Source organism: Diachasma alloeum, unplaced genomic scaffold (genome assembly GCF_001412515.2).
Source record: "Diachasma alloeum isolate Michigan unplaced genomic scaffold, Dall2.0 Dall_scaffold_00177, whole genome shotgun sequence".
Classification (NCBI taxonomy): domain Eukaryota; kingdom Metazoa; phylum Arthropoda; class Insecta; order Hymenoptera; family Braconidae; genus Diachasma; species Diachasma alloeum.
Genome location: NW_021680343.1, coordinates 1861890 through 1876537, shown reverse-complemented (window position 1 = coordinate 1876537; position 14648 = coordinate 1861890). Strand labels below are relative to the sequence as shown.

General features: G+C 38.4%; 1 protein-coding gene across 1 annotated transcript in view; it reads right to left on the bottom strand.

Annotated features, from left to right (window-relative positions):
• Positions 1–8266, bottom strand: part of LOC107037011 (beta-1-syntrophin) — a 207556-nt gene extending 199290 nt beyond the window's left edge. The window contains exon 1 of the mRNA XM_015255323.1: positions 7678–8266. Within this exon, the coding sequence (XP_015110809.1) occupies positions 7678–8266 (589 nt within the window). The remainder of the gene's footprint in view (positions 1–7677) is intronic.
• Between the last annotated feature and the right edge of the window lie 6382 nt (positions 8267–14648).

Sequence of the window (14648 nt, the reverse complement as noted above, 5' to 3'; positions counted from 1 at the left end):
AAAATGAAAGTTTAAAAAACCTCAAATTCAGTTACTGTGGGAAATGACGGAGGAAGAAAAACAAAATACCCGAATCGAAACAGGGAAAGAAATTCTCTATAAAAATTCTAGTGCTAGCACGGGAAAAAGGGCGCAATGTGACCGCCAGGGAAAAATTCCAGTGCCGACACTGGAAATTTTCTTGAGTAGCACGTAAATTTTTCCCGTTCTTACATGAAATTTTCACGGAAATCCCCGGAAATTTTATCACAAATGCCAAGAAATTTTACGTTAACAGAACTATAATTTTTCATAGCCAGTGGATTGGGATTTTTTCCAGTACCAGAAATAGAATTAAAAATTTCTGATTAAAATATCCATATTTAGTACTAAATTACATCGATTTTTGAATTAATTGAGAATTCAAAAATATTAATTCTATTAACTTGGAAGAGAATTGAAATTTTGTGGACAGCTCGTGACAATGAATTCGATTTAATGAAGATAAAATCGTGAAATTTATCACTGGAAATTCAATGAAATTTCAAATTTCTAAGCATCAGGAAGAGGAAAATTCTTGGACTTACTTAAATTTTTTATCGAAACATGAATATTTAGTACCCAATTACACTGAATTTTAAATTAATTCTAAATTCAAGAATATATCCACCTGGATATTCGTGATTTTTCCTGGTTTTCATTGAGTAATCTCCATAAAATCACAATTTCGATCAACTTTTTCATCAAATAGTGAATTCCGAATGACAGAATTCATCGGATATTGAGTGCAACTAGCTTGATAAAAATTTTCAACAGTGCACCTGAATTTTTCTGCTTTCTATCAACTTTCATGAAATAATTAAACTGAAATGTACAGTTTTGATTAATTTTCCCATTAACCGAAGTATCAAGGAAATCTCTTGGAATTTTAAAGGAATCGTGGCTTAATAACCATTTCCTCAGCCAAACAATTACACCAATGGCGGGGAACTGACGGAGTTCTCTGATTTCATTGACTACTCCGAGGAAAATTCTGGTGACACTATAAACTCCACAATTTAACCACACGCACGGAGAAAATTATTTGGTGAATTTCCGCAACTAGTTGTTGAAATTCACCAAAGAATTTTCTCCGTGCATTCATCCCCACCCATTCATCTCATCTACCTCAATTCCTCCAATTACAAACGATACCACTGCAACTAAAAAAAAATGAATTTCAATTCGTGAATCAAAAAAAATATGCCTTGCAAAAATATCGAGACTACAAGACCGTCCAGCTGATTTCATATTCAATAGTCAACATGTGAAGCATGAAAATATCCAGTGATGCTGGCAATACAACGCAGCGAATAGGTACCCCGGAATGAAAACATTGAAAAGGTAAAACATCAAGAGGTAGTTTGGCTCTCCGAGAATCCCAAGCACCGAATAACAATTACGTTATGTTTCCCAGATGTTCCTGGGGGAGGGGAAATAACTGGAATTCAATGGCAGTGCGCTTAACTGGAATAATCGGGACTACCTGAAGCTAAGGAAAGTTGTTTCAAATTGGTGGAATTAATTTAATGATTAGACTCGTTGGAAACCCCATCGCGGGGGTTGAAAGTGTCTTAAATATTACCGGAATGAGATACAAGAGACAGTAATGAAGACAGTGTGCAATACCTGCGCCGGAAGGGGGGGGGGATGTAGTATCAGTCGTTACTCAACGTTGCTGTAGTGGAAGGAAAAACCGGGGAAAGTGCATTTCGCTGAGCACCTCCACCGGCTTGAGATGAAAATTTCAGCCTGACGACGTCGTACACATCATCCTTCATCTCTCAGGTTGTCAGTGAACAATGCAAACGGTTAAAATTACGCATTCCAATTTCGTGGAGGACTCAGGAGGGGTTTAGACCTTACGGTGGCATACATTACTCCCTTTCTCCAATAAGTGTCCGACTGTTCCTTTATCGAAATGCATGGAGATTCTGAACTTAATGGTATGCATTACTGGTCAATAGCAGTCTAGGGAAAAGAAAATGTTTTTTTTTCCTCGAAGATTCACATTCCAAATAAAATTATTTTATTGAACTTCGTTGATCCCCAGTCCTGCGGGGTTGAAAACGCGACTTTTTTTTAGTGAAATGACTTTTGGAGAGGATTCCTTGCGGAAAAAATCATATGGAAATTGCGTATCAACCGTGGAATAGCGGTCACCAGATGGAGAAAGAGCAGAATCCAGAATTCAGTGGCGAAGCGGTAAAACGGTTCAAGTCGATTTTGACTATTGCCCAGTTTTCAATGAATATCTCGGACTGAAAGGAAGATGGCAAAATTTTTGTCAAACCCTCTTTTGTAGCCCTCAATTTGCTCTATACAAAAAGTCATTAAGGAAACTTCATTATTTCCTTTAGATTCGGAGATATTCCTCAAAAACTCAGGTGAGGCCGAAATTGACTTGAACCGTTTTACCGCTTCACAGCTGAATTTGTAATTTAGTTTTGTCCATCGGGCATTTTATCGGATAGTCCAATGATTTTCAGATTTTTTTCTCGGGAGAATCACCGTTCAATGACTGTTCAATGACTTTTGGTGCTTGCCCAAATTTCTACTTATATCCATATGTAACCTGTAAAAAGTTGAATGGATTTATTCTCGTCGCTCCCAATCACTGGGAGCTTTGGGCCAGCTTGACGGAAACAATTTATAATCAATTAAAGATTGCGGAAATATAAATTTTAATGAAATAAATGACAGTCAAGTGGAAATACAGACAGGAATGTTCTTATCGGAACGAAAATACATTTGTCTTAATTGACCACTGATACTTGGTATTCTAATCTATTTTTTTATCACCAGTGACTTCATATATAAAAATATATTCTGTTTTTCTCTGGTTGCCATCACCAGTTTGATTAGTGATCATGTGATCATATGTGTATAATATAATAATATTAATAATATTAATAAATAAATATAATGATATTTATATAAACTTTATATTATTATTTCAATTGTTTCGGATGAAAGAATAATTTGCGTTATCGTTTTGACTTGTTGCAGTTTAAGAATAAAGAGCCGGTTTTATCCTGATGAGCGCTTCGACAAACTCGAAATATTGATATGAATTCGAAGTTAATTGATCTCTTTCGTTATTGACCGCAAGCGCACGCAAAATTCATCATATCTAATTTTGTTTACTCTCCATATTCAATACTTGTGGATTGTGTATAATAAAACTGCAGCAACAAGAATACCCGTATGTTGACTTTGAAGGTCACAAAAATTATTACATTCAATCCTCATAAAAACGAATAATCAGTTATCCACATTGATTCAATTGCACGGAGGAAAAATTTATTTTTCTCTCCAGATTTTTCCCGAGTTTTTACGTAACCATTCTTGCAACAGGATTTCCCATCACTTCTACGTTTTGTCGCGTAATTTTCCCTCAAGTTTTTTTCTCCGTGCGGAATAAATACTTCATGAATTCTGAACACATTATTGAAAAAGAAAAAAGAAAAATCCAGTTATTTTTGTAAAGTGACAATCAAAAAACCTTCACAATTGATATTTGCGGTCCACAAACTACTATTTATAGCTGTGCAGTGTTTGGTAAAAAATTATCCTTCTCCTTTATAGAAAAATTCCTAGACATTGGATAATTTCAGGACAAGATACCGTAACGTGTAGTAAATTTATTGTGAGCAAGCGACGGAAAAATCACCAATCCCGTGCTACGCACGCGGGATTTAAAATCTACAAAACTTGTTTGTTTGCAAACAATTTTTCATAAAATATCCGCTAGTTTTGAAAGTTCCGGATATTACCCCTTCTCACCATGTAGATGCACAACTAAAATGACAAAACTAGCATAACCAGAAGACAAAGTAAAAGCCAATACTCGTATGTACACCCTGAATGGGTGATTCATAATCAGCGAGCCACAATATTTCACAAGGATTCTCCGGATCCCGGCTGAAAGATCGCCAGGATAGATAAGACACACTGAAAAGGAGACACGCAAAGTCGTTGGAGGATCGTTTTCGCGGGCAAGAAGAACCGCATATGCATACCCCGACTTCCGTTGCATTTTACAGTAGCAAAAGTTATAGAAAAACGAGAAGACCCTCCTCAGAAAAGCCAGTCGGATTAAATTCAAGTTGGAGATCTGAGTCATTTCTTATGTCACGAGAGTATACGAAGAAAAATATTCACTATATCTCCAGCATAATGTATTATAATACCATTGGATCCCCTCTCATTCCCAGACCTGCGGGAAAAACATGCAAAAAAAATGGACGAGTGCCCCGAATTCAGAAGCAGCAGAAATAAACAAGATTTGCCCAAACCCCAGATCCACACTTTAATTCCCGGAAATCGGATATTCCTCCGCTCGGTTTCTACGCATTTTTGTTCACTTGCAGCAAATACCCCCTCCCCCCCTACACTGAGAGCATTGAGAATTTAAATATCCGGGAATTACTCCGCGGGTGAGAGGAAAAAGAATCAATACAGGTCTCCCTCACTCGGTCACGGGAGTCAAATCAATAACATCTGTTCTAAATTTTTTCAACCATAAATATCGCTGTGCAAGAAGAAAAAAGATTCACAAATTTATCAAGCGAGATGATGAAGGGCTGCTCCATTTGCGAAAAAGGAAGAAGTGACTTGCTCCGAGTTGAAATGAGATACCGAAGGAAAAAAAACATAAACGAAAGACAAACAACGAAAGACGCTGTACCAACGGACTCTGAAGAAGTCCATATCGAGGAAGATTGCTATGAAGGAAAAAGTTGGGGGGGTTGAATCGCTCGCAAGCTCTCCCAGCAAGGAGATAAAACTGTTGGAAAGAGGAAAGCCTTTCTACCGTGGAATATCCAAGATATAAAAAGATAACAGGAAAAGATCCACGAGCTCACGGGGTCTTCTGTACTTGTTGGTAGGTGTCTCCACGCTTCAACAAAGTCACTGCCTCGGTGTACCTCCTTCTCCTTCATCCACTTTGAATCACGGGAGCAAAACTTTGGGCCTTGGCTTTCATAACTCATAGCTTTATTGGATGGTACGCAGAGAGCGAGCAGCTCTCTGCAGCGGTCTGCTTTCGCTGTGCGAAAGCAACCGGGAACAAATGAGATGCAGCGGTGGAGATAGTGAGTCCACTTTACCACTGATAGAGATGACTGAGAAATGCGTCTCAAAGTAGAAAATATGAGCTCAATCAATGAAACTCAAAGGATCTCCAGATGTTGAATACTTAAGCCCAATGACAAACAAAAACTTATTCTCATTAGCCGTAAAAGTTTTTCCCCCCTGAAGCTAATAAGAACCTAATACTCTCATTGGATTCTCTTTTGTTGTTATTTCCCATTACTCACTCCCTTCATCACTCTGACGTCAGACATTATACTCTGCCCCGTTCATTTAGCTCGAGTAATCAGGGGTCAACGGGTAATCGACTTCTCTCATCAGTTCACCTTCTTCCCATCACTCGTCGTTGAACGATGATTCAGGCTTTCAGACAACACAGCTCAAGGCATCTCTCGCACACTTGCACGCACTCATGTGTATTACCATGGAAATATTTCCCAGGAGGGAAGGGAAAAAACATTTGCACTTGTTATAGTGTGAGATGTTGGCTTGCACATACACTGAACCTCCTAGAGATAATAATAACGAGCTGGCTGAAAAATATTTCTCACTTAATCGAATGGGCGAATCAAAGGAGAGCGTCGAACAAAGCATTCTTGTGACAAAAGAAAAATTCATGACCCTTTTGCGTACTCTCTCTACCCTCTATATCCAACCAGACAGCTGAATCGAGGTGAGAGGGGAAATGAAACAAATAGAAGTGAAGGTGACAAAAGCAATTCACTTATACTAGGTTCATGTGAGTGTAGACCAAAGGCAATGAGGATGGAATGACAGAGAACACGAGAGAATGGAGAGAACTGGGTATATGCATCAAGCATTAAAAAAAATGAACGGGTGCTAGACAGGGGGTGGAGGGAGGAAAAAAGAGAAAAAGAACAATACAGCTGAGAAGAGTCGGGGGAAAATAAAAACAGGACAACAAAAAAAATGAGGAGAATAACGACGAGTGGGATATCTATATATGAAAAGGTTGGAAGGTATGGAAGACTTCCATTTTTGTTATTCCTCGCGTACGTTGTTTTTGTTCTTTTCCACTGCTGGGGTACTCCGGGGAGGGTGGAAAAGGAGGGGCGGGGGGGGGAGGAGGATTCTAACAAGTATTCGAGCACGTACCTTTGCCACTCTCAAGAGGTAAGACTATATCAGCCAACCGGTCAATGGGCGTCTTGTCAAGGCCACGTTTTCCCTCCTCTCTCTCCTTGACACTTTTTCAGCATTAGCAAAAGAAAGAAAAGAGCTCACTCTCAACTTCCATTTTCAGTGACTCTGCTTTTATTTTCGACTCCCCTACGTCTCTTTCACCAATTTCACTCATTCAAGGGAGTGGAACAAAAAAATTCCCAAAGTGTAAAAGTGACAATCAAGCAAAGTGTCAAGTCGCGCAACGTATTAATTCTGCTAAAAGCATGTCGACTCGTGAGGGAACCCTGTGACAGGGTTGGGGGGGGGGAGGTTGGATATTTGGAGGTACACGGCAAGTAAAGCGTGGGGGCTGCTAGCGTGGAAGAAACTTGCTGGAACTCGGAAAACCAAATTATGGAAAAGGGATAGAAGATTGCTCCCTTTTCCTTCAGCAAATGGCAAAGGCACGGAATTCGATATTAAAACGAGACGCGAGAGAATCCGTTGCGCTTAATGCAGCGTGTACTTAAAGCTAATTGGAATAAGAGTCTCGTTAATGTTCCAAGGGTAAGCTATACAAAGGAAAAGTAAAGATAGTAAAATGGGGGAGGATGGGCACAGCGTCTTGAGAAAAGTTTTGGAGAATCTCCGACACGCGATTTCTCCCTGCAACGGGGCCAAACTCATTTTTTTTACCTCTTTTTCCGAGCACTTTCCTTCTACCTCTATTTATTTGGCCGTTTTCATGTGTTCTTCCTAATTTATTCATATCATTTTCCATCTCATCGGACTTCGTTGTGCTTTATTCCTCCGAGGGAGTAGCTCTTAGCGAGGGAATCGATTACCTCCCAACATTTTCTTGAAAGTAGTGAGGATTGTGCGGAATGAGGGCCTGGCCAACCAGGTGCCGTTTGAGGAAAATAATTTTCTAGGTGCAATGAACCAGCCCGAGACAGCGGAGGTGTTCTGGCATTCATAGGTAGGCTTTAGGAAATGAAATATTGATTTTTCCTGATTGACTCGACGTTGGCTTGAAAAATTCTCAGGATAGATAATTGCACTTTGAATTGAATGTCTTTCCGCGAATACATTGATTTTTAGAAAAATCCAATATCATGTAGAGTACAAGATATTGAAGGGTTTCATGCTCCTGTCACAGAGAAGAATTTCTTCTTAAATTCAGAATAGTTCTTTCTACTTAAAAGTTTGACGTGATTAAAAGAAATCGACAAGATTTCCATAATTTAGGTTGAAATGTGTCAAGTGTCTTTGATTCAAGATATATTTTTCATCTGGACGTACGTTTTAACCGCGAATGCACGCTTCGCAAAATTAAAATGTCTCAAGATTTCATGAGATATTTCTCTTTGCTAAAAAGTAAACACACCTGACGCGAATGAATGTAACCCGTTGGATTGGTTAATGAAAGAGACTCACCTTCGAGTTCGACGACCTTGCCTGCCCGTTTAAGTGCCTTAACAGCCTCGTCGTGAGTTGCTTCGCGAAGATCTTCACCGTTGACAGCGAGAATTGCATCACCAACGTAAAGTTGTTCAGTGGCATCAGCTGCCATGCCCTTGAATATCTTGGATATGAGAATAGGCATTTTATTCTCCTTACCACCTTTTATCGATATACCAAGCCCATTGTTATCACTCTTGACGACTCTGACAATGCGCTTTTGATTGGCCACTGAGTCTGGCACATCGGGATCGTTGAGACTGTCAATGTTGTTGTTGTTGATGTTACCATTGAGGGGTCCACCATTTCCAGTAAGTATATTCTCACAACTCTCGTCCAATGATATACTGAGATAGTCATCCTCAAGGGATACGAAGACACGATACCATTGACCGCGCACTTGAGTCTCAAGTACGCCAGCGCGTCCGGATGTTGATGAGGAAGCGGCTGTTGACGATGACGACGAGGACAATGTTGGTGCTGATGTTAAGCTTGACATTCCACTTGTATTTATCTGTCCAACCTGCATAATGCCAGGCTGGCCACTTCCGCTCAGCTCAACCATTTCTATTTCCTCGCAGGCTGCCCGCTGAAAAATATATACGGAAAACATTTTTTAGTGTAAATTACACGGAAAGATTTTTTTTGCGGTGGGAGTGTAGTCATTTTTAGTGGAGCATCAAATGCTAAATCATAATTGCTAAAGTGGATAAATCAAGATTTAACAGAGTGGAAAAATTTCATGAAGTTTTGAAGAAAATTGAGAGATATAAGAGAGCCCTTCTTATTGATTTTAATACAAATTTTCTAGGATCACTCCATCATTCTCGATTTCGAGTTCTGGATTAGAGTTTGAATTTTTTATCGACTCCTTTTTTCTAGTTTCTGAAAAATTTCAATTTTTGAAAAAAAGATGAAATATCCTGTGATTTAAAAAATCTTAGTAGTTTCTCATCCTCCCATTAAACAAGAACCCTGAAGTGATCGATATGAGAAGAATTTTTAATATTCTAGAAGAATGCATGTGAGAAACTATAGGGGGCAGAATTTCGAAATTTGTCGTTGAATCTAACATTTTCTCTCTGGGTGAATTTGCATATAATTTCATTGAAATTTCAAAGGAGTTAGCCATTACCAATTAAAAATTTTATGGAAAACTCAATGGAAACTGTAAATTTCAGTCCAATTGTCAGGAAAATCGAGGCAAATATATTCGTCAATCATCAATTCATTGAAAACTTAGCGTTATTTGGTAGTGACTGATATTCACGTTCCCATTGAAAATTCAAGTGAAGTGTTTTCACTGAAATCTGAAATTTCATGGTTTTTCAAATCGGAGTCAATGTCACTCCCTTGAAAATTACCGCTCACCTGTCCACGAAATTAAAATTTTTTCCAACATCGTGAAAATAGTGGTTTTGAAAACGAATGAGAATCTACAACGTGGTGAATGAAACAATCCAGAGCACAGAATCTCCCTAAAACCCCCGAAATAAGGATTACGCCACGCGACTACGTGACTCAGCACACAATTTTTCCAAGATTCTTTCACTATGCGAAGAAAAATAAATAATAAATACAAGAAATGACAATTGCATGTTTTTCTTCCATGCTTTTCTTATTTCGCTTCAGGCTCGAGTTTCGTGATACATTCGAGGAGAATTGTGTACCGATGAAAATCGATAGGCAACACGAGCCGGCTAATGTCTTTTCCATGTGATTGTTATGCAATTTCGCGATGGAGAGGAAGCTGTGCATTCGGGGGGAAATTCAATCTCTGACAACTTGCATCATATATCAGTATCGTTGGACTAGAAATCCAATTCGTTCGTGAATTCTTCAATACTGAAAAGAATGAAAAAAATCACCTGTAAATCAGTGATTAATTAACTGATTAATTTTGATATCCAATGAACGAGCATTTTCAGCACCAATGGGCTTTACATAATTCCCGAATAAAAGGGTGATGATGGATAAAAATCATCGGTTATCCATAATTTTAAAACGAATCCATAGATAATACATAGATTGGATGATAATCCGGGGATTATTACCGGAGATATAATGAACAATCGACTTTGTCGATGTGAATGAGAATAAAAACGCGTGTTATTTTTCCTGTTAACTATCCACAGGGTATTCGGGTTTCATCTGTATAAACAAAATTGACATGCCCTCAGTGCGTCGATCGTTCAGAGGTAGTACAAAACAGTGGAAAATTGCCCGAGGGAGCGTGCGTCAACTGCAAAATTTTGATGGAAATGTTTCGGCCGTAAGAATTCATGGACTAAAAATGGTAGAGTGAAAATTCAAAATTCAATTGAAAATGTCATAAATGAAGGAGTTAAATTAATGGAGATTGAAATTGACTGGTGCTAACGAGTGGTACAAATTACTTGTCATGCTTCACTATTTTTAATTGTGTAAACCTACTCAATACTCTTCTTTGTTTGACAATTTTATTGAGTTCGTATATTCACACCAGTCCCAGGGCGAATTTATCTGCACATCGAGCTATCTTTTTCGCACTACTCTCACTCAGTATACAGCCGATCCGCTCGGGTTTCACGAGAAGTAGAGGGACGAGATTTGCCATGCGTATCCGAGGCTGACGCCAGAGCGGAACTACCTGCTCTCGAAACATTTTTTTTTCCCCCCCAATTTCACGAACCGCTTCATCCCCTGATACACACTATTCCGAAAAAAACCTCTGCTTTTGCAGCATACCCTCTTAATTTACCTCCGGTGCGAGAGCGTTCGTACAATTTATTTCAACTCTGAAACATTCATTTTTTTTTCTCGTATCCACTCCTACCAACAATTTTTTGGAAAACTGAGGGCGTTTGTTGTAAAGAGTTGGGAATGGCAAAATTTTCGGAGCAGTAAATACATGAGCCTCTGGGAACGGGAAAGGGGTTGCGAATGGCGACCGACTGATAAATGAGGTTGGAATCAAAAGGGAAGGTTATGAATACGGTGGTTACTCTCTAACATTTCAGCCTCTGGGGCCAGAATTCAAGGAATTACATGTTCGGGAAGCCCTTACTCTTCCCTCGGAGGCGGAGCTAGGAGAGAGTCAACAGAGAGGAAGAATCTGCCTGTTTCACTCTCACACGCCGAGAGTAATTTTACTGCGCAGTCCGGTCACGCAGAGGGACACACAGAATTACCCAAACACATGGACGATGTCGATGGTGGGGGAAGTCAACTTCTCCGACTGAAATGTTAGGGAACATGCAGATCCTTGAATACGATTTTGTATATTTGGAGTTTATAGAATTACATCTTAGGGGATCATGGAGAATGCTTACATATTTTATATTCAGGGCTGATGAATAACTTCAAAAAGAAAAAATAAGGGAGTGTTCCACTTTCCCTCATGCTTCCCTACAGTTTCACCACCCATTATAGTGCTTCTGTCGGACAGTATTATCAATTTTTAATACGTTGTCTCACAGTGTTCAAATTATCGGCCGAAATTTTCAGTACATTTCATAACAATTTTTGTCAAGGAACTGTCTGATCCAAATTTTCAAGAATTTCCCCATCGATAACTCACTTTCAGAATTCAATTTCCCCGAAAAGAGGTCTGATTTTTTGCTATAAATCTACAAGTCTCAAAGATACTTTCCGAATTGTCTGAAATTTTTCTCATCTTGTTTTGTTGATCACTTGAATAAAAATATAGTTAATTTTTTTTACTCAAATCGTTTATAGCGAATATGTAATACAATATATAGAATCGTTTTCCATCAATAACCAATTTTCGGAAAAAAACCGACTTATCGCCCTTTACCGCTTCGCTACTGAATTCTGTCAATCAAATTTGTTTCAGACAAACAAATGCCCGAAATTTCCATACAAAAATTTCACAATAAATTTTTGTCTGAAACAAATTTGCTCGGCAGAATTAAATTTTTTTCTCTGTATTATTCAAGAGAAAAAATATTCTGTATCGGTAAACGACACTGAACCCGCAATTTTCCTCAGAATTTTCCTAGTATTTCGACGAATCATCCATAACCCCCTTAATAACAGGTCTCCAGAAAACAATAATTTGCACCCATTTCCATTGATTATTCCAACGAAACGTATAATATAATAAAGAAGGAGCAAAAAAAGGATTCCGTAGTAGTATAGTGGCGCGTATTCGCGTGTTCCGGACGCAGGGAATGTCGTCTGAATCTCACAAAAACCAATAACCTCGGTTCTCGGGGCGTCGGGAGCGGGCTTGTTTATGGCTCGAGGGAGAAAACGAATGCCAGTGTGTGGGGGAAACGTGGGTTCAAAAGAGAGACGAGGTAAAAGCGAAAAGTGGGAGGGAAAAGGGTAGAGAAGAGAGGTACGCGAGAGAGGAAGGCGAGAATGGGTAGCATGCTGGGTGCGGTAGTAAACGAAAATCCACTTGTGACCTTCATCGCCCAGTCTCACCTAAATGCAATTTGAGAATTCGTTTGCATTTTATATAGCGTCAATTTCTGTTTTCTTGTTTCACCTATTCTCTCTTTTTTAATGCATTGGGACCGTGCACCTTACGAATGTTGGGAGTTTCAATTTTCATTAGCAAAGACGTCTTCTCGAGGGTTTCCCCTTCGAAACTGTTGATTCGAGCTTGAGCCGTGGGTGTTAGAAAATTACTCTTGAAATTTCAAGTGAAAAAGCTTGAAATTTTTAACCATGACAAAGTTGACGAATCAGTTATTTCCTTGAATATTCAAGTAATTCTCGATTTTCAAGTCCACACGACACTGAAAAACATTGAAAATTTTGAAAATTCAGGCAACCACTTTTCTGAATTCCCAATCTATTGAAAACTGAATGGTATGTGATGGTCAATTTTTAGGATGAGTTTGGACATTCAAGCTTTCATTGAAAAATCAACGAATGATTAACATGAAAAATCCAATTTTCGTGAATTTTCGTCATCAATGATAAATTTTGTGAAAGCTTTGATTTGAAATTGAATTCAAACTCACAACATCAAAAATTCAGATGACACTGTGACTGAAATTTCAAGAAATTCACAGGACGTGAAAAATAAGGTCGTTACTCTCGTATGGCAATGATTCATTATCCAGCAAAAAATAAATGGAATTAATCCACGGAATTATTCTGTGTTTGATGGAAAAAGAATGGACAAAAACTGTACAATCTGCAAATGTCACAGGATCTCATTAATTTAATGACATTATATGGACGACTAAAAAGGTTATATTGCACCTAATGAATGATTCCTTCCACAATAAATACGTCAAATGTTTCGATAACGGAACGACCTCGAACACTCAGCAATTCACTGCACTGAATGATAAACCAGCAACAAGAATTAATAGCACGAGGCCTGAGAGTTAACTCCTTACGATTCAGTTCCTTCTTCTTTTTTTTTATCCTTATTTTACACGGCTTCGAGCCGGTTAGGGTATACTGTGATGATGATTAAGACTTTAAATGGTCAGATCGCATCATTCTACCCGGCCGGGATTTGAACTCGGAACCTTTCGCGTGTGAGACAATGAACTTACCGAGTGCGCCAACCCACCGGGCACTGTCCCTTCTTCTGAATTTGATTCAACTATTCATTCAAGTTTTGGGCCACGGGTAACAGCAATGCACAGGAAGCAAAAATCAAAAAGTAACTCCATGAGATGTGAAGCGAAAGCGCAAAGTATTACTCTCCAATTTAAAAAAGCAATTAAAAAAACAAATCGAATCATTCCGCGAAATCATCCAGTGTTTGAACGAACAAGAATGGATAAAAACTGTAAAATCCGTAAATGTCACAGGAAATATAATTGTAACATCCATTTACTGACATTATGTGGAAGACTAAAAACGACACATTACGCTTAATGAATCATTCCTTCCACAGTAAATACGTCAAATGTTTCAATAATTGGGCGGTGGCAATCACTGGGCACGTCACCCTTTTAAAAAATAAATCAGCCAAAAGAATTAATAACACAAAGTCTGACAACTAATTCCTTATCATTCAGTTTCTTCTTCTGAATTTGATTCAAGTATTGATTCAACTATTCATTCAAGGTTTGGGCCATGGGTAACAGCAATGCACAGAAAGCAAAAATCAAAAAGTAACTCCAATTAAAAAAATGAATTGAAAACAAATCGGATCAATTCGCGAAATCATCCAGTGTTTAAACGAATAAGAATGGATAAAAACTGTAAAACCTGCAATGTCACAGGAAATATAATTGTCACATAAATTTACTGACATTATATGGAAGACTAAAAAGGACACATTACGCCTAATGAATCATTCCTTCCACAGTAAATACGTCAAATGTTTCAATAATTGGGCGGTGGCAATCACTGAGCACGTCACCCTTTTAAAAAATAAATCAGCCAAAAGAATTAATAACACAAAGTCTGACAACTAATTCCTTATCATTCAGTTTCTTCTTCTGAATTTGATTCAAGTATTGATTCGCGAAATCATCCAGTGTTTAAACGAACAAGAATGGATAAAAACTGTAAAATCCGCAAATGTCACAGGAAATATAATTGTCACATCCATTTACTGACATTATATGGAAAACCAAAGATGTCACATTACGCCTAAAGAATCATTTCTTCCCCACTAAATACGCCAAAAGTTTCGATAACTGAACAATCCCGAACGGTGAGCAATTCAATAATAAACCAGCAAGACAAATAAATACCACAAAGTCTCCCACCCAGTTCATTATTATCAATCGTACAAGATAAATTGAGTACACGTACTCTATGAATGAACCCAATCAACTAGATATTCTTAGTCGTTACTACAACCTCGCGTTGCCACATCTCAGTTACCTTGAAACACCCAAGCGATTAGATGCCGTAATACCACTCATTAACAAGTATAATTCGACATATCTGAGACGCGCACGGCCTTGTTATTGTTCTGTTCCACTCTTTAAATCGATAAAAAAAAACCCATTCATGCACAA